At 41.6% G+C, this 18,022-nt stretch overlaps 1 protein-coding gene across 1 annotated transcript in view; it reads left to right on the forward strand.

Moving 5' to 3' along the window:
• Positions 1–18,022, forward strand: part of PLPPR1 (phospholipid phosphatase related 1) — a 118,190-nt gene that overhangs the window by 98,301 nt on the left and 1,867 nt on the right. Inside the window, exons 4-7 of the mRNA XM_041404551.1 lie at positions 726–858; positions 9,465–9,715; positions 15,271–15,447; positions 17,309–17,440. Of these exons, the coding sequence (XP_041260485.1) occupies positions 726–858; positions 9,465–9,715; positions 15,271–15,447; positions 17,309–17,440 (693 nt within the window). The remainder of the gene's footprint in view (positions 1–725; positions 859–9,464; positions 9,716–15,270; positions 15,448–17,308; positions 17,441–18,022) is intronic.

Here is an 18,022-nt window from a genome sequence, read left to right on the forward strand (position 1 = left end):
TGTTTTAATAACAACAATCCTTGGTTGCTACCACTATTTCTGGTCTGTTATTACCAAAAGTCCTTGGCTGGCTCCACAGCCATCCAGCTATCAGTGTTTGAGACATATACATTACCCTCTTATCTTCTGGGAATCGAGAGCTCAAAAAGGATCTCACTTTGAACCCGTGTTCTGAGGGTCACAAGAGACTGGGCTGCAGTTATGGTAATCTTCTACCCTGGGCACAATTCAAGTTAGTAGCTTTTTTTGAAAGTTCAACAACTAAAATATTATTTCACTTGGGTTATTATTCACACAAGAAAAATAAGTTTCCAAGGCTGTTAGTGAAAAAACAAATCCTCATTAGACAGCAGAGTTTCTGTGAACAGACAGTGTCTCTGATATGCTCAAGCGGGGCTTAGTCCAGGTGCAGTTTATCAAGGCCAAGACTTAATGAGCATTTCTCAACTCATAGTGCAGCCGGGGGAAGGGGAGAGATGCACCACCACAATCTTCCCCATGAGTGAAGTCAGCCTCTCTGGGTCTCTCTACGACTGAGTGCAGGAATGATCCCTCCCCAGGGTGGGAGCTGGGTGTGTGTCAGTCATGCTGAGCCCCACAGTGCAAGTGCAGTGTCCCCAAAACAGGGCTGTGTAGCACTGTCTTTGAGCTGGAACTAGACACCCATGTTTCAATGTTTGCTCATGTAATTTTTAACCTTCTGTTTCTTTCTCTTTCCTTGGCAGATTTTTATTGGTGAGATATCCATGTATTTCATAAAGTCAACCCGAGAAACCCTCATAATTCAAGAGAAAACTATTTTGACTGGAGAGTGCTGTTACCTGAACCCACTGCTTCGAAGAATAATACGTTTTACAGGTAAGCATCCTGTGCACTGCAAGCTTGGACCCTGCTTGCACCAAACCAGGATGAAACACGCTGACAAAGTACATCACAAAATTAATTAAGCTGTGAAATCTTTGCAGGCATCTTCCACCTTAGAGGGATAGTCCCCTCAGGATTTCCAAGGTAACTTTCAAAATTTGCCATATCATGCTGGCTGGAGCTGGTTTAGATCATATTCTGCTGAGCTTAATGCTTTTTGGAGACCCTTAAAGAAAGGTTTTACCAATCAAATCCTTATATGAATAAATTAATCATTGCTAGTTTATGCGAGCTACCCATTTTAGTTACAAATTTGTCCTCACCAGCTCATCTATCTAGCATTTTTCTTTTCAGCTCTAATTTCAACATCCATAGCTCTGCCACATAATGTTCAGCTGAGCACAACGTAAAAAGCCCAGAGCTCACTTCAAAATACTAATATTATTTTCATTGTACTTGCTTTTTCTTAGAGCTTTCATTGAGTTAACTGCTGAGAAATGAAGTTCTGTCATTAAACCATTAGGAGGTTGCTTTTTATGGTGCTTGCAAACCGCTTTACCTTCTTCACTCTGTTGATGGGTCCCCAGTTCATGCGTGGGATGGGATGTCTGGCTGATGGCATGGGCCAGTGGCTCCTCAGAATACTCCCCAGTGGCCAAGAGGGGCTTTGCCATCACTGCACTGCCCTCCTTGTGCGCTCTCAGAAGGGAAGCACCCTCACACACTGCCTCTCACAGAGAGAGAGCTGAGGCCAGATTCATAGTCTGACCACAAGCAGTGGGGGGAGAAAAGCTGAAAGTATCTGGGATGCTTCTTCCCCGTCACTGCTTAATTTCTGAGCTTTACCTGGAATGAAAATGTCTGCTGTGGCTGTGGCAGGTGTTATGTTGCTTCCATGGAGCACATCCCTGGCTGCAAGCAGGGATAGTTCCTCAGAGCCCAGAGTTGAAGGTGCTAGCATATATGCCATCAGCAAATGTATGCTGCAAAGGAGGAAGAACCATGGTTTTCCTTCTCCTTCAGCTCTCTCTGTGCCTCCTGCTTTATGCATGGAAGGTAGGGAGTGATGTACCTTCTGCCACCATGGAGGTGGAAGCAAATCACGTGTGTTTTGTTACTTTGGCCTGATCTGTGTGCTGCTGTGGGAACAGAAAGACACAGAAATGTAAAAATAAAACACCCTTGAACTTCACATAACCTCTGGGATATATTGATGGACAGCAAACTGCCATTAAGAGAGAAGCAGGGTACCAGTGTCCACTGGGCCACTCAGGGCTTTTTGACTGTTCCAGCACATTTGGCATGTTGCAAAGTCCCAATCAAGCACTCTTGCCTGCGGGGTCAACATTAGAGTCCTTAGATCATGGAGGCTAAGTTCTTGCTCAGTATGTTTTCTTATTGTTAGCTTTATTCTTAAGTGTGCTGTTGTTACTTTTCTGAAGGAAGAGACGGGGATAGCAATGATACAGTGGACTCTTAGAGAGTAGTAGGACATAAACCATGCAAGGGAAATGAATCTTGGCTTAGCAGCTGTGTTTGTTTTCCTGAGAAAAATGAAGATAATGTTATTAGAAAAGGCTTGAAGTCTTTGCCTTGTCTTAAACTACACTGTGTGCTTGTGTTCTTCTGAAACCTTTTCCCTGACTCTGCAGTGAAATGAGATAAATAGAATTTGTTGGATGAAATAATTTATGAAAGGAACTGAAGGTAACTGCATGTTTTTCATTTTGCATTTCACCTGTCCTTTGAAAACATGGCATGGACTGAGCAGCTGTACTCTGTGCCTGGATGGTCCAGGGAAGTTAGCTCCATACTTAGCCCACTCCAAAATGAAGCTTCCCAGGTGCTTGGCTGTGCAAAGACAACTAGGTTGCTTGTACATAGATTTCTCTGTGTGTGCCTTCTTCTGATAAACTTTAGGGACAAATGTTACAGAGCTGATTAACTAAGTTCTCTTGCAAGTAAGTTCTCTTCCTTAGGAAGCAGTCTGGCTTGTTGCAAAAAAAGTTTGCTGCCAATTTATTTTTGGTACCCAGAGGTTTGAGCAAGTCTTAATAAATACTTGCAAAAAGCAGTTACTTAACTCCTCAGAAAATTGCCTTGTAAGGCATTACAGTTTATATTATTCAAAAGGACAAGAAAAATCCTACAATGTGTCTAGGTTCTCATGTGTCAGGAAAAATGAACACTACTGTCTGACCCTGCAAGGCACATAATGGAGAATTTGAGAGTTGCCGGGCCCAGATTTTAGGAGTGCAAAGAGGCTTTTTCTCTACCCTCTCCTAACTCTGTAATGGAAGTTGCTGGGAAGAGATGAGATTTTAAGAATAGTAGCCTAAATTTGCTTTCCACAAAACAAGCAGAAAGCTGTAGATATTTCACTGAACGTTCATTTATATTTTGCAAGGAAAGAGATGCAAAAAGGGAAACTTTAAGCCATCTTTTGGGCCTCTAAAATATAAATACTCTTGTAATGCAATCTCCATTGGATCTTCTCCTTGCTGGATTTGAGCTTTTCTGCTCTTACTTTCCTTCATGTATACAAAATTAAGGACTTTTTTGCACTTTGAAAGCAGAGCAAAACAAAAAACCTACAGCTTTTCTGGAATGCTAACAAAGCCCCATGTTTCGTCTCTAGTTTTTTCCTATCTTGTTTACTGTGCTCTCTTTGATTCCTTCCTTGTTTTCCTCAAGGTCTCAGCATATGCCTGTTTCTAAGAGCCTTCCCTCCTGAGTTTAGTTGAGACTATGAGTGTTGAGCTTTGTATTAAATCTTTCCCTGATTCTTTGTCTACTTGAAGCAGAGCCACAATTCTTCTTGCTTCCTGGCCCAGACACGAATCCTTCATGCTGATTGACATTTGCTTTTGTAGCAAAAGACTGCCTCTCACCCTTCTGCAGTGTATATCAAGTCCTGTATCACAGCCTAGATTGGTGAAACCTGCTAGGTACCCTGTATTTAGAAAAACACTTTATCAGTGAAAAAAAGCTTGCTTAGCTTGGAAGCATCAGACTTTGATGTATGCTTCAATTTTTTCCATCTTTCTCTTTATCTTTTACAGCTGCTTTCACAGACTTTTTTTTTTTTAAGGTTTTGAGGTCAAACTAGTGGTGTGCAATTCTGCAGAATGGTTTTTTCCTAATATATTGCTGCTGCAATGCTTTACTTTAGGCACATCCTCTCTCCTCCCTCCTCTCCCCACCCTTCTCAGCAGTGCTGTCATCAATTTTTGATGTCAAAACTTGCTATTTATCTGATGAAACTTTGAGAAACTAATTGATAAGGGTGTCTGTTTCCTGGGTCTCTGCCTCTTCTCCCTGTCTCCCAACTTGAGCATACGCAGCCTTTGGTATATTTATTCATTCTGGCTTGTAATTTCACATTCAGCACTTTGCTAAGATTGTTCCACCTTGCATTTGTATCTGTGTTCTACTTAATCCTTTGTATTGCAAATAGAGGTTATAAAATATTTTAGTGAATGGTTTGAGTCAAGGTTTTAGTCTTTTTATGTGCAGCTGCTATCATACTCCCAGGATCAGGGACTCAGACCTCCCTGACCCAGTCTGACAGGGAAAGTATTGTATGTATTGTGTTGCATTATATTAGGCTTCTAATCCATGTGATTAAGTCGTCTACCTGCAAAGCCCTGATAACATGCAAGTAGCCCCTTTCTAGTTCAGTTATCTAGAGATTCAGCATGCTTCATCAGCTTGTTACCAGTGGCTTTTACTTCAGATGCACATAATTTGCCGTTAACAAATGGTGCAGATCAGCTTCTGTTGACAACTTAATCTAAAGCACGGTGACACTTCACAGTGGGCAGCTAAATAATTAAATTAGGGCTTTATTTCAGCAAATTAAGATTTTAGTTTGGCAAATAAAGGTTTACAAGATTTATACACACATTGGGTTTATTGTAATAGGATAGATATACCCCAGAGCTCTGATGCCAATTCCCTGAGCAGCTGCACAAAACAGCTTAGCTGACCTTATCCTTCTCTCTGCCTTGCTTCTGAAGTTCACCATGAAACAGTGCATGTTCTGTTATTAACTGGCTGCCTTTCCACAGGGCTCGAGCTTCTGTTTGGGTGTTGCCCCAACCGAAACTGCTGCAGCAGTTTGAACTACTGTAGATATTATCACTGAAGAATCTCCACAATGAGGGACAGGTCTCTGTGCTGGGAACACATCAGGCCTTACAGTTCTCTTTGATGCCAAGCTCTGAGCTGGCAGCTGCCTCCATGAAAACTGGTGCTTGTGAAAGCAGCGAGGAAGGAAGAGACCCTGTGCATCTGTCAGGAGGAGTCTTGAGCCTCCAGAGGACTTTTGCACTGGGAACTGAATTTCTTCTGGCATGGTCAGAGTCAGAAGATAGTAGATCCCTGGAGTAGTGAGCTTTGTGGGGTTTCAGTGGAAGATCATAGCCAGTCTTAGAAAGAGGTTATGAGCACTCAGAAGCTTGATGCTGAGCCTATTCCTGATGCCATGGCAACAGGACAGTAAAGTCCCCTGCAATCCCGATCTCTCCTGTTGTAAAATGGATTAATGATACAGGTCTCTTTTTACACATCCTTTAAGATGAAATGAAGGGTGGTTTAGCAGAGTCTGAGTCACAGGACTATAAGTGAATGTCTTTATTGGATGCACAGAATTCTTACAGCAAAGCATTCAAAAATGAGCTGAGAATCAGCATTCCCATAGAGCCCTGAGTCCTTCCAGGGACACCTTTCAGTGAAACTCTAATCTTCCTTAAAAAACAGAGGGGTGGGAAAGGTGTTAGGCAAGTATGAGTGTGCATGTGAAATATGAACACTTTACAAGCAAGTTAGGTTAAGAGTGAGAAATTCAGATAATTGGGACAGAGAGGAGTGCCTAATAAATATTCTTGGTAGAAAACATGATGATGTTACTGAGGAGCTCAGCTTCTGATGTCTCATGAACCCTTCAATGCATTGTTTCTTTTGTCACTGTATTTAAGGGTTTCCTGATTTTTCCTTAATAAAGCATTCTACTTCCTGATTCTCATTTCCACCCACTGGCTTCTCACTTGTTTCTTCCCAATGTCTTTTCAGCTGCTCCTCTATAGGTTCCAAGGGGAGTTTTGTTGATTTTTGTTGTGGTGGTGATTTGGTCTTTTTTTTTCAAATCAGTGGCATTTTAAATGCCTCCAATAGCGAGAGTTTCCACAGAGACAACAAGCAGCTGCAGTGACTGATGTGACATAGATTCAGGGTGGAAGAAGAGAGCTTGAACATGAATTGCAGGGAGGACAGAGGTGAGGCTCTGAGGCTACAGTGAGTGAGAAGATCTGGATTCTTCTTCAGGGCAGATGCCTCTGTTAGAAAAAGCTGTAGAGCTGGAGGTGGCAGCACTGATTAAATGCCACAGAAGGAACTTGATAGGGGATAGAACATGAGAATAGGATGTGAGTCAGAGCCCAGAAGCCATGAGTTCATTTAGGACTTTCTGACAATTATTTAGAGGGATGTGTAAGTGGAGAAATTAAAAATGAAGCGTTCAAAATTGAAACTGCTAAATACTTAGACTTTTCTTCCAAGGCAAGTGTTAGTTCAGGTGAGATGACGCAGGAAAGTCAAGCTTCACTTCATCCATCCTCAGCATTTTTTAACAGGACTTTCCTTTTCTTGGACTCTGGAGCAGCTGAGAGAGTAGCGGGGAGTACAGCCTGCCCTCTTATATCTGGTCTAAGCTAGTATCTCTCCCAGTTACATTCTGCTTATTGTTTTGTCTTCTAGGTGCCTTTTTCTCCACCTGAGACACAAGCACAGCTGAGAGTACTCAGTACAATGAGAAGTCAGGAGGCCTTTCCAGACGTAGCTTCTGCTTCTTCTTTAAGGCCTCTTTTTGCAGCCAGACTATGTGACAAGAGTGGCTGAGGGGAAAGATTGGCTTTATGTAATTGCAATTAACCTTCATCCTTTCTGCTAGTGAGAGCTGTAGGTCTGCTTCCCATGTGGCTTGCACTGTTCCCATCTTTTCTCACTATATGCCAAGTTCTGCGCTACAGTTCATTGCCAGGTTTTCTGGCCCAGAGTGAGCACACTGATAAAAAGCACTTGCTGCTGAGCAGGATGACACCACCTCCCATTACACCTGGGTGTCAAAGTCTGGAAGAGTCGGGTCTTCTCTCATTCTTTCTCTCTGTCATTGTACCACAGACGTGAGCTGCATGACCCTGAAGAGCTGGGGCTAGTTGTTCTTCCCATGAAGACTTTCAGAGCAATTTGTCTGCCTCTAAAAAGCTGGCAATCACATCACTGCATTTTTGTGCTCTAGTCAGTTAGTTTAGCTGCTGAAGGTCATTGAACAAATCCATTGAACAGATGGATTCCTGAGGTACAGAAACCATCAGGGGACTGTCCAGCACTGCCCAGGCATACTGGCATTACAGCCTTTAAATCAATTACAGCCAACCCTTGCTCCAAGTCTCCAGAGACATGAGGTGTAATCAGCCTGCAAGGGTCACATCCCTGCCCACCAGACTCATTGCTGCACTTGGCTGTGATTTTCACAGAGCACAGCTTGGCAGAACTGTGAGAGAGGAGCTGCAGCAGACAAAATTCACCACAATCAGAATGTGACAAAGGTTTCGGCCATGGCTTGCTTTGCTCTTCGCCAGGTTCCTGCAGGCCTCAGCAGCTGCATTTGGGCCACCACTTTCTGTGCGACCAAATATTAAGAAAATGCAAGTGGTAAAACTTCTTTTCTTAATGGAGAGAAGTACCTTTGCATATATGCACTTCCTAGAGATTGGAATAGTTTTGTGTAGTCCATGACCTTTTCCTGAAATGTCTTGATTCTTGACTTGTACGTACACATTAAAGAGCATGAGCCAGACTGCCTGACACTTAAATTTCCTCTAGTTATTGTAAAGTCTGAGTAATAATCCTCGCTGTACTCCCTGTAATTTACACAGCACATGAGAAAGTTGCTATTTAAAGCAAGCTGTGCCAAAAAAAGATACAATTTTGACAGAGTGCTGTGTATAAAACAAGATTCTTCTCTGTCATAACTTCAGCTGTTTCACCAGGCTGAAAAGATACCCTTCTGCCTTTTTCCTTTGAATTTGCTTGTGCACTGACTAATGTAGGTGAGAAGTTCCTGATGGTGTGGAAAACCATGGATTTGAAATATTACCAGAGGGATAAAGGAAATAAAGGAGCAGTCTCTATGTTCTCCTTTTAAACACACTTAGCCAGATAAATCAGAGGAAAACTGTCACATCATTGAAAAGACAGGGGCCAGTCCTGCAGCCTAAAACCACAGGAAGCCTCCTTCTTTGGCCACCACCGGCTTTTTAAATTCATGATCACATACCAGTTCATTAATAATAAATAAAAATAAATGTACATGAAGAATAGTAATACCTTCAGCCTCCAGAATCATCTTACTGTGTAACCCTCCTTGCTGACCTTGGGGAAGGATGGTGAGGAGGAACAGCTCTGCAGTCCTGCAGCCCCTCCAGGCTGTTTCCCAAGGGAAGGACTCTTCCCATCAGTACGCCAGCAAGGGATCTGTGCCACAGTGGCACCAAACCATCTCTCTAACTGGCTAGCACAGGCAAACCCCACTCAACACTTGTACAACAAATCCATTTTAGTTACATTTTATTGTATGTTACTGTCGGTACATGCTGCATTATTTTGAGTCCCTCATATTTTTGGACTTTTTTGCTCAGACTAGAGCAGCCTTTTAATCTGTTTTTTAACTCAGTATAGATAAGTAGTGAAGACGTTACAATCATGGTGCCAGCTCTCAAGATTTTATCACAGCTTTCCTAAGATGATTTCCCTTGAGTTCCGGCTCTTGGTCATATTTAAATACATATCAGTCTCAGATAATTTATAATTTAATGACTTTTGCTTACAGAGCTACAGAAGGGAGAAAGCAAAACTGCATGACCCTCAATATCCCTAAATCAGAAGTGAATATTTATTTGTTCTGTGTTTTTGTGACACTTTAATCAACCTTAGTGATTAGAAGGGGAAGAGGAGAGCTGATTTAATCTTTCAGAACATTTCAGTTTGGTAATTTTGCAAACCTGCTGTTCTGTACCTTTGGTATGCAGGCATTACATGCATCTGAAAGATGCTCATATGTTCATAGCAGCTGTATTGATAACACTCAAGGGGAGTCAGTGAAGGATGTGACAATTGCAGTATTGATCAAGAGATGCTTCACAACCCTGGAAAAGTTCCTGCATTCAAGTGAATACTTCATGTCACAGGCTATGTGCTCCTGATGACATGAGCTGAATTGCAGCTGTCTTCCAGAGCAAAGCATTGGGTTGCTTCCAAAAGCACATGCCAAATATTGCTAGGTCAGGATTGTAAATTTTCACCATCAAGGTAGCAAATAGTCAAAATCCAAAAGGTACTTAATCCTAGGTAGTTATATTAGATAAGAGAAGAATTGTGTCTCAGCACTACACTGCTCTTTCAGGCTCAGAGATCCCATTTTTTTGTAACAGATTTGTTATAAGTGCATGATAATACTCTCATTATGTCTCTCCCTCTCAGGTATAGTGACATTTTCTAAACCTGTTTGAATAATCACTATTTTTAACCTTTCCTCACAGGAGTGTTTGCATTTGGACTTTTTGCCACTGACATCTTTGTAAATGCTGGCCAGGTTGTGACTGGGAACTTGGCTCCCTACTTCCTGACTGTGTGCAAACCCAACTACACTGGAAACAACTGTCGGGCCCATCACCAGTTCATAAACAATGGCAACATCTGCACGGGGGATGTGGAGGTGATTGAAAAGGCCAGGAGATCCTTTCCATCGAAACATGCTGCTTTGAGCATCTACTCAGCTTTATATGCCACGGTGGGTGCCAGTGATGACTGCTGACTTGCATGAGAGGTTTCTGTATTTTCTAGATGGGGCATTTTTCTTACAATGGTTTTTGGAGAAAAAGAGGGTTGTTTTGGGGGCAGCTTTTTTCTTTATCAGTGGGGGAAGATCCCCTTCTCTCTCCATTTTATCAGTCCTTGTATAAGCAAATGAAATGCTCACTGATTTTGAGGCACTGCATGTGGAGGCATCACAATCACGTCATAAATGTGTCTTTGCTGCTGATCTTCTAATTCAATTTTCTTTTATCCCTGCCCCTGTCTTATGCGCATTAAAATGAAGCTGATCCTTAAACAGCTTCTGGGTTGCTACATTTGTTCACGTGCCATGCATTGTTGAACATTTGAAATTTAAATTGTGCCCTTTCAATAGAGGTCTGAACTCAAGACTGAATTTTGCTTCCCATGTTTAGGACCTGAACTCACATTGCAATGAGGGTTCTAATAAAAGTCAGTGCCAGAATTTTGTTGTTATCACAGAGAAATGTACCCCAGCTGACACACTGACAAGTGACACTGCCATGCAGACAGGAAGGAAATTATGAAGTCTGATGAAACAGATCAACTGCTCCTTTGTGTTCCCTGGCTAAAGTTTCTGTGATTTTTAAAAACTGATTCAAGAATCTTACTACCAAAGTAGAAAATCTTGGTGGTTTTGCAGTAAAGATCCAAGGACTTAACCTGGTTCTGATCTCAAAATGCATTAACCTAGGTCTTTTCTCTCCCTATAGCTTGAGTAGTGTCAGAGTCTGTGTGTTGGTTATAAGTATGCAAGAAAAGCATTAAAGTTATTAAAGACAGGGTATTTACTGAGTATTTTGCCTGGTGCTCTTGGTAGCAGATAAATGAAGCACCACATTATTACTTCTAAAATTAAGAGTCCACCCACTGCTGTTTCATTATCCATCTGTTTGCACTGAATGTTGTGTGAATAATGATGGAGAAATAAACTGTAACTCCTTTGATCAGGATTGGTTGGGAAATGTTTGGAAAATCTGTAACATTTTGTGCACATTCCTTCTGAACAATGTGCAACCCTATGTGAAATACAGCCCACAATATACATAACATGGTTGTAACAGCTGTTTGCACCATGATAAACTCTTAGGTGGAAGTTCCAGGATCAGGCTTAGTCCGGGTTCTGTCCTAAGCTGATTACATCCTTTCATGGACTTTCCCTGCCCAGCCTCCTTTGTTTCCTAGGAGGGAAAATTTTCTATAACAGGCTGACTTCTACAGCTGAAGGGTAACACTGTATTTCTTCATGAACCTAAACAAAGTATTTCTGAGCTCTAGTTTTCCAGGAGTATCTGCTAGGGGCGTGCACTTCTCACACAGGAAGATGTCAGATGGAGCCAGGACATGGAACACTTTCTGAGCCACAAAGTCATGAAAGTTTGCCATTAAAGCATTTCAGCCCACAGTCCAATTTCAGCCCATTTCTCTGCCTGAAGTCACCTTTTAGAACTACAAATGTGTTTTCTTGTCTTTTCTTTGTTTGTCCGCTGGGAATAACATGAGCGTTACACAAGAAATGCATTGTTCATATCCAGCTTTGCTTAATAATTGTGCTGTGCACAGATTTTTGAGAAGTCTCTTGCTGATTTTAGTATGCATAATAATGTGGCCTACTGAACATAAAACACAGGTTATTTGCTTAGTAATAGCCGTGTTTTGCATAAAGCTGAAGAATTGAGCCATGGAGCAAGAAAAATAGAACACGTACAACATAAGGAGGCTGGAGAATGGAATAAGCAAAGACGTGGTTCTTGCTTTATAAAATGTCTTATGAAATCTGGAAGTCTTCTCCCTTCACTGAACCTCAAATATCCTGTGCAGGTGTCTCATTTGTTCATTACTCTGCTACTGAAAACCCTCCCCCTGTGACTGGTTTGGCTTTGTGGGTTTTTGGTGTTTGGTTTTGGTTTTTTTATAATCTGGGATTTATATTTAATCAACTAGACTTTTCTTTGTCACCTTCTAAAGAAGTTGAGGAAAACCCAAAGCATCACTTCTGTGACCTCTGCAGGTGGAAATTAATTTGTATGCCTGAAGTAGGGGAAAAGGGGTAGCAGCCCTGGCTTCCATACTTATAAAAAAAAAAAAAATAAGAATGTCATCTAAAGAAGTTTTATCAGTCTCCCAGAATGATCACAGGAAGAGATGGCAGTCACTGTACCTAGTGCAAGCTGCTGTGAACTCACATGAACTTAAGTTCCTCTTCCAATTAAAAAAAAATGGTTAGAAAAAGAGATCACCATTCCTGGTTCCAGCATGAATCCAGCTGATAGGATGTCAGTTCTGGTTTCAACATCAATCCACCTGCATTGGCCCAGCCATTGAGATGTCCAGGCAATCAATCCCCAGATGTCTGGGGGCACTGCCTGGGCTTGGGAGGATACCTCTTTATGGGCAGGTTTGTTAACCTGAAAGATGTGTTTCTCACTTTCTCTGTAAATTAATTATCGTGTGCAGTCCATTCTTCCAGTCTTTCTGGAAATGGGTGGAAGGCTTCAGGGGTCTTGGGTAGCTTTAATCCCACCCTGTAGTCCATGTCCATTTTCTGTGCTGTGTTGCAGTTGTTTGTCACAGAAAAATGCCCTATCTCTGGCCCCCCTTCTCCAGCCAAAACATGGTATTTCTCATTGCCGTGTTAATAACCACAATCCTTGGATATTACCAACAGTTCTTGTCTGTTTTTTCCAACAGACCTTTGTTGGCTCTACAGCCATCCATTTATCAGTGTTTGAGACTGATTACCCCCTTATCTTCAGGGAGTCAAGAGCAGAAAAAGATCCTTTGGCCCCTTGTTTAATGACCCCAAGAGAGTGGGAATTTTCCATCGTAGCCACAATTTTAGTCAGTAACTTCCTTTGAAGGTTTGTTTAAGAAAAATATGATAACAACACTTGGGTTGTTATTTAGGCAAGAAAAATGAGTTGCCAAGGCTGTTCATTAAAAAACAGGTGCTTGTTAGACACCTGTTAGATCTTGGGAAAAGACAGCGTCTCTGATACGCTCAACATGGGCTTAGTCCAGGTGCTGTTTGTCAAGGCTGAGGCTTAATGAGCATTTCTGAGCTCATAGTGCAGCCACCACAATCCACCCCATGACTAAAGTCAGCTTCTCCGGGTTCTCTGCTCCTGGACATGAATCCTCCAAGTTTTGAAAAAGCTGAATAGCAGAGGACACTACAGCAAATACCTCCTGCAACCCTGATCAATTCAAGGCCTTGGCACCATGAACAGCTGCACTGAGCATTGTTGTCAAAGGCTCTGCTTCTCTTTTATTGTAGGAATCTCTATGGAAAAATAAAACATTTTTCATAAAACTTCTAGGACACAGACTTTTGTAATATTGGTATGAAATTTTGAATTTTCCAAGGAAAATAAACTGTCACAAATCTTCTCTACTGAAGGGACAAGACAGATTTCTTCCACTCTGCCTTTCTCATTATAGATATAATGTGTTCTAAATACATACATATATGTGCATATACATATAAAAATGTATATGTCTATTTTAAACTTGCAGACAAAAAAAGCCTCCCTGTCTATGATTTTGTCTCTCTGAAAAAGACGGAAGAGGAATCACATGGGATAAATGCTGCTATCACACACTGCATATTGCTAAATACACTGCTTGAGTCTACTGATAAGATCACAGCAAAAAAGCTGAACAGACAAAATAAATAGTTTAATCATCTGTAGGTTTTTGTTTTTTTTTTTTAATATGTTCGATATGTGTTTTTATAGTCACATCTTTCCTCCTCTCTGGTTTCAACACTTAAAGTTTTGTAAATAAATTTACTCTATGGATGGCATTGTGGGAAATTTTCAAAAATACTTGCTGTATGTAGGAAACCAAATGTTTTCGTTTCACTGAGGTTTTGGTCTCTTGCACAGAGCTCTGAAACCATGCTCTAAATGTGGGTAAACACTATGGGAATCCTAAAAAAATATATTGGCTTTTGGGCCTGGACAATAGAGATCAAGCTGCAGTGATTGGGAAGTCTGATCAGAATGGAGAAGCTCTCCCAGTTATTTCTAAACATAGAGTGTGACTTAAGGACGAACTGGAGCCCACCTTCTGGGAAAACAGTTTGTCTTGTTTAAAACCTTCCTCACAAGTGTTTAACAGATTTCCTTCAGCAATCTGTTCACATCTTGGATTACCTTCCTTGCTAAAAATCTTTTTACTACAAGTTTGCATTTTATTGCCGAGACATGTGAAACTCCAATTACAGATGCTTCCCATCTGTGACAAAGAGAGCCCTCCCATGTGGGATCCAGCTTCATCTCATACCTGTAAGGACACAAGCATGTGTGGGTTGTTCTCTGCAGCTGTGGTTCACAGCTGTCACAGCAGGACTGCATTCTTACTTTAAAGAGGTGATGGGTTTTCCTTTGGACGCTGCAAACAGCAGTGGTGCTTCAGTGGGGAAGAGGAAAGCAATCTGGCTTCCTATTGCTCGATTGAATTGAGTAGGAGTGCATAGGGTGAAAGGGTGGGTGGTAATTATTCACGCAGTGGCAATGATTTGATTTTTTTCCTATTGTTTCCAAAGAACCTTAATGTGTATTTTGGTGATAGGCGCAGCTTAACTGCCAGCCAAGACTGGGGCAAGATTGCCGCCTAGTGCTCACTGTTAGCTGTCATAAAGCATCTGCTGCAGTCAGGTTCAGGTGTGAAAAACAAAGCAAGCAGCAACATCTCAAATTATCAAAGTTTGGAAATCACGTGGGCTTACATACTTGTTGTCTGAAAAGGATTTTAATGAATTGCTTTGCCATCAGCCTCAGTTTGCTTCATCTTTGTTATTTTGTGGCTGTGGCACTAATGAGAGGGTGCTAACTGTGAGCCACATGTTTTTACTCTCTGTCAGAACATACTAAAAAATTTCCCAGTAAACTCCCAGAATCATGTGGGATTCATTAAAAAATATTTTGAGAACAGTGATACTTCATGTGAAACCCAAAATCAATGTTGTTTTGAAAGAAACCTCTCTCGCCCTGTTTCCTTTCATCTTGCAAGGGAAATGGTTGGAATGGTTTCTCTCGGTGTTTTCTGTTCCTTAAACATAAAACCATCTAGGAAACTGGAGCAGTTAGTTCATACAGATTCTAAGCACTCCATCTTCTGCACATTACAGTTTCTGCAGGAGTATAAGGATGAACTCCTATGTCCCTTTGCAAAATTTAATCGTGTGCATTCAGAGTGCAGGTTTGCCACCATACGAACTGGTATTTGCACAAAATCAGTAAAGCTGAGCCTGTGCATAACTGCTCAGAAAAGGTCCAGTATGTAAATGCAGGAGGATATTTGCCATAAGTTAACAGTATTTGGTTTGTACTCCTAAACTTGTTCTATGAATTACCTGAAACCTCTTCCTCCATTTCCCAGTGCCTTTTTGTATTTTTAATGAATCAGGGGGATTGTCACATCTTTGCTGATTTAGGATTTGTCCAGGTGGGAAAGATGTGTTTCTGGTGGAAACCCTTTTTATTTTTGGTTTGCCCTTTCTTACAGATGTACATCACAAGCACAATTAAAACAAAGAGTAGCAGGCTAGCCAAGCCCGTGCTGTGTCTGGGAACCCTGTGTGCTGCCTTCCTCACTGGGCTAAATCGAGTGTCCGAGTATCGAAACCACTGTTCAGATGTGATCGCAGGCTTCATCCTGGGGAGTGCTGTAGCCTTGTTTCTGGTAAGTCCATCATTCTTTCTGCATTCCCTTTAAATATACCACAGTTAAAAAAAATAAAAAATTGTAATCACTTGTAGCCTGCAAGATCTAATTATAGCCCCATCTAATTAAAAGTTTTATCAAAGAATCCTAATATGAGATCAGGAACATACTAATTGGTAAGTCTAATTTGGAATTTGGTAGCATTTGTACATTTTCTATATTTCAATTATTTTAATTACTCTCCATGTTCTTACTTGATCTGTCCTGCAAAATGCTGCAAAAGGTGGTGTAGATTTCAATATCAAAAGGAGGGTGTGTTTGACACTCCTTCTCTGTGTTGCAACACCCATCTGTGTGGCTTGTATTTGTCAAAAATGTGAGGTACAGGGTGTTCTCTGGGGCTCTGAGATGTGATCCTGATTCTCCATTTTGTTTCAGACCATACAAGTGCAACAGAAGGGAAGGTCAGGATAAATTCCCTTGGAGATAAAACTACCTCCCTTTGCAGCTTTTAGAGAAAGCTGAAATCATTTCCCCCTCACAAACATTCTAAAATACATGAAAGGCCTTCCCACTGAATCTAGGAAGAGAATCTCTCCAGACTTTGAGTGTAACTGGCTCTCCTGTGTGGTTTAAATGTTTTGTTTGGTGAGAGGGGTCTTGCTGCGGATTTACTCACACAGCAAGCAGTCCAGGTCACTCTCACTATTACCAAGAAATGCGCCAGGTTCCGTTTAATCAAAATATTCTTCAAAACTATCCACTACATAGCAACAGACACTTTATCCCTGTAATCAGGAGGGATTAGGTTTTAAAGAGCCCTTAAATCTTGATTGTCCTGTCACTGATTTTTTTTTCTATTCTGTACTTGAGAAAGCATCAACAAACCTTCAAGCATCATTTATTCCTGTGCTCATTTCAAATAAAAAGTTGTCTACAGCCTCTGACCTGAATCTCCTTGACTTTAATGTGAATAATTTGTCTGGATCCTGCTGGGAAGGGCAGTTTAAATCTCACCCATGCAATTTAAGAGGCAGCTGCCCCATCTATCAGGCCAGGACACTGTCTGTGCTCCCAGTACCTGTTGGTGGCAGTGACAGCCTGTCCCCAGCTGTATTTTGACCTTGCAGACCTTCTGGCACCCTGTAAGTGTCACAGGCTGAATTTCAGACTGGTGGAAGGGGCCTCCCCAGAGGGGTGCTGTCAGATCCCTGGCACAGATCCTGCTGGCACAGGACCCACCCGGGCTGCAGCCTGCTTCTTGCTTGGGTCTGTGGCAGTGAAGGGGAGCAGTCAGCAAGAAATCACTCCACCAGCAAATGTATCAGCTCCTGTGTACCTTCTTTTTGTCATGTCCTCAAGCTACCCACTGCTTTGCATAGTTGGTCTTACTGGCATAACCATCACCATGTGGGTGCTATGAGTCTGGTCATGCATAAGGGAAGGATTTATGGGATAAACACCACAGCAGTGGTGCTGGAAGCATGCAGGAATGGTGCTAAATGGTGTCATCCAGATGTGAGGGAGGTTCAGCTGTGTTCACTGTTTGCAAATGACAAAGTCTGAGTCTGAAGGGACTATTTGGCCACCAAAGGGCATCATTTGGGTAGTCTGTGGTTCTGGGATGATAAGGCATACATGGGGGTCTCTGCTGTGTCCAGCGTGAAATGTAAAAAGGCTGAGAATGGTTCATCACCAAGGCAGTCCATAATGCCCAGCCATGTCAGTAACTGAGGTCTAAGGCTGACACAGATGATGCCTTGAACCCAAACCCAGGTTAAATTCTTTCAGTTGTGTACATGGCAACTCCTTCTCCCTCCAGGTTTTTCCTGGGGAGGGAATACACTGACCTTACTCTGGTTTCTTCTGCATTGCACAGGGGATATGTGTTGTCCATAACTTTAAGGGCAGTCATGCAGCTCCTTATAAACCGAAGCCTGAAGACCCACGAGGAATGCCACTAATGGCTTTTCCCAGGGTGGAAAGTCCTCTGGAGACACTGAGTGCACAGGTACTGTAAATATCCTATCCAGACCATCACCAAGCATATTTTCAGTTGTATCAGAGTAAAAAGTAGTTTTGTACCTGACCACATGTGCCTCATTTCAAGCCCATTGAACAGAGTGAATCTGCATCACAGCAGAATTTGTTTTGAAGTGTTTATCCCTGAAACTACCAAATACTGTAGATCTTCTGCCCCCATATGTATCCACAGCTAAAGAAGTAGGATTTCATATGCCTCACAAACTTCTGCTTAGAAGAACAAAAAACTGAGAGAAAAGTAAAAATAATTCTGCCTATTTACATTCCAGAAAACTTTTGAGATGTATGAAGAATTTACTCTTTCCTGAAGATAAACTAGTCTGTCCTCAAAAATATTACAGAGATTAGGTTTTTTATCCTTATTACTGTTCAGTATCTTCTATAATAAGAAGAAATCATATACTTTTTTCTATCTCTAATTCATCAGAAGAAAAATATTAGCATTCTTTCAAGCCTGCAAAAAAATAGCTAGTGGGAATATCAATATTGACAGTGTTTCTGTTAAAACTCCTAGATTTAAATGGCTTATTTTGGCATAACTGCATCATAC

The sequence above is a fragment of the Onychostruthus taczanowskii genome, unplaced genomic scaffold, assembly GCF_017590055.1.
Source record: "Onychostruthus taczanowskii isolate IOZ18803 unplaced genomic scaffold, ASM1759005v1 scaffold212, whole genome shotgun sequence".
NCBI classification, from domain to species: domain Eukaryota; kingdom Metazoa; phylum Chordata; class Aves; order Passeriformes; family Passeridae; genus Onychostruthus; species Onychostruthus taczanowskii.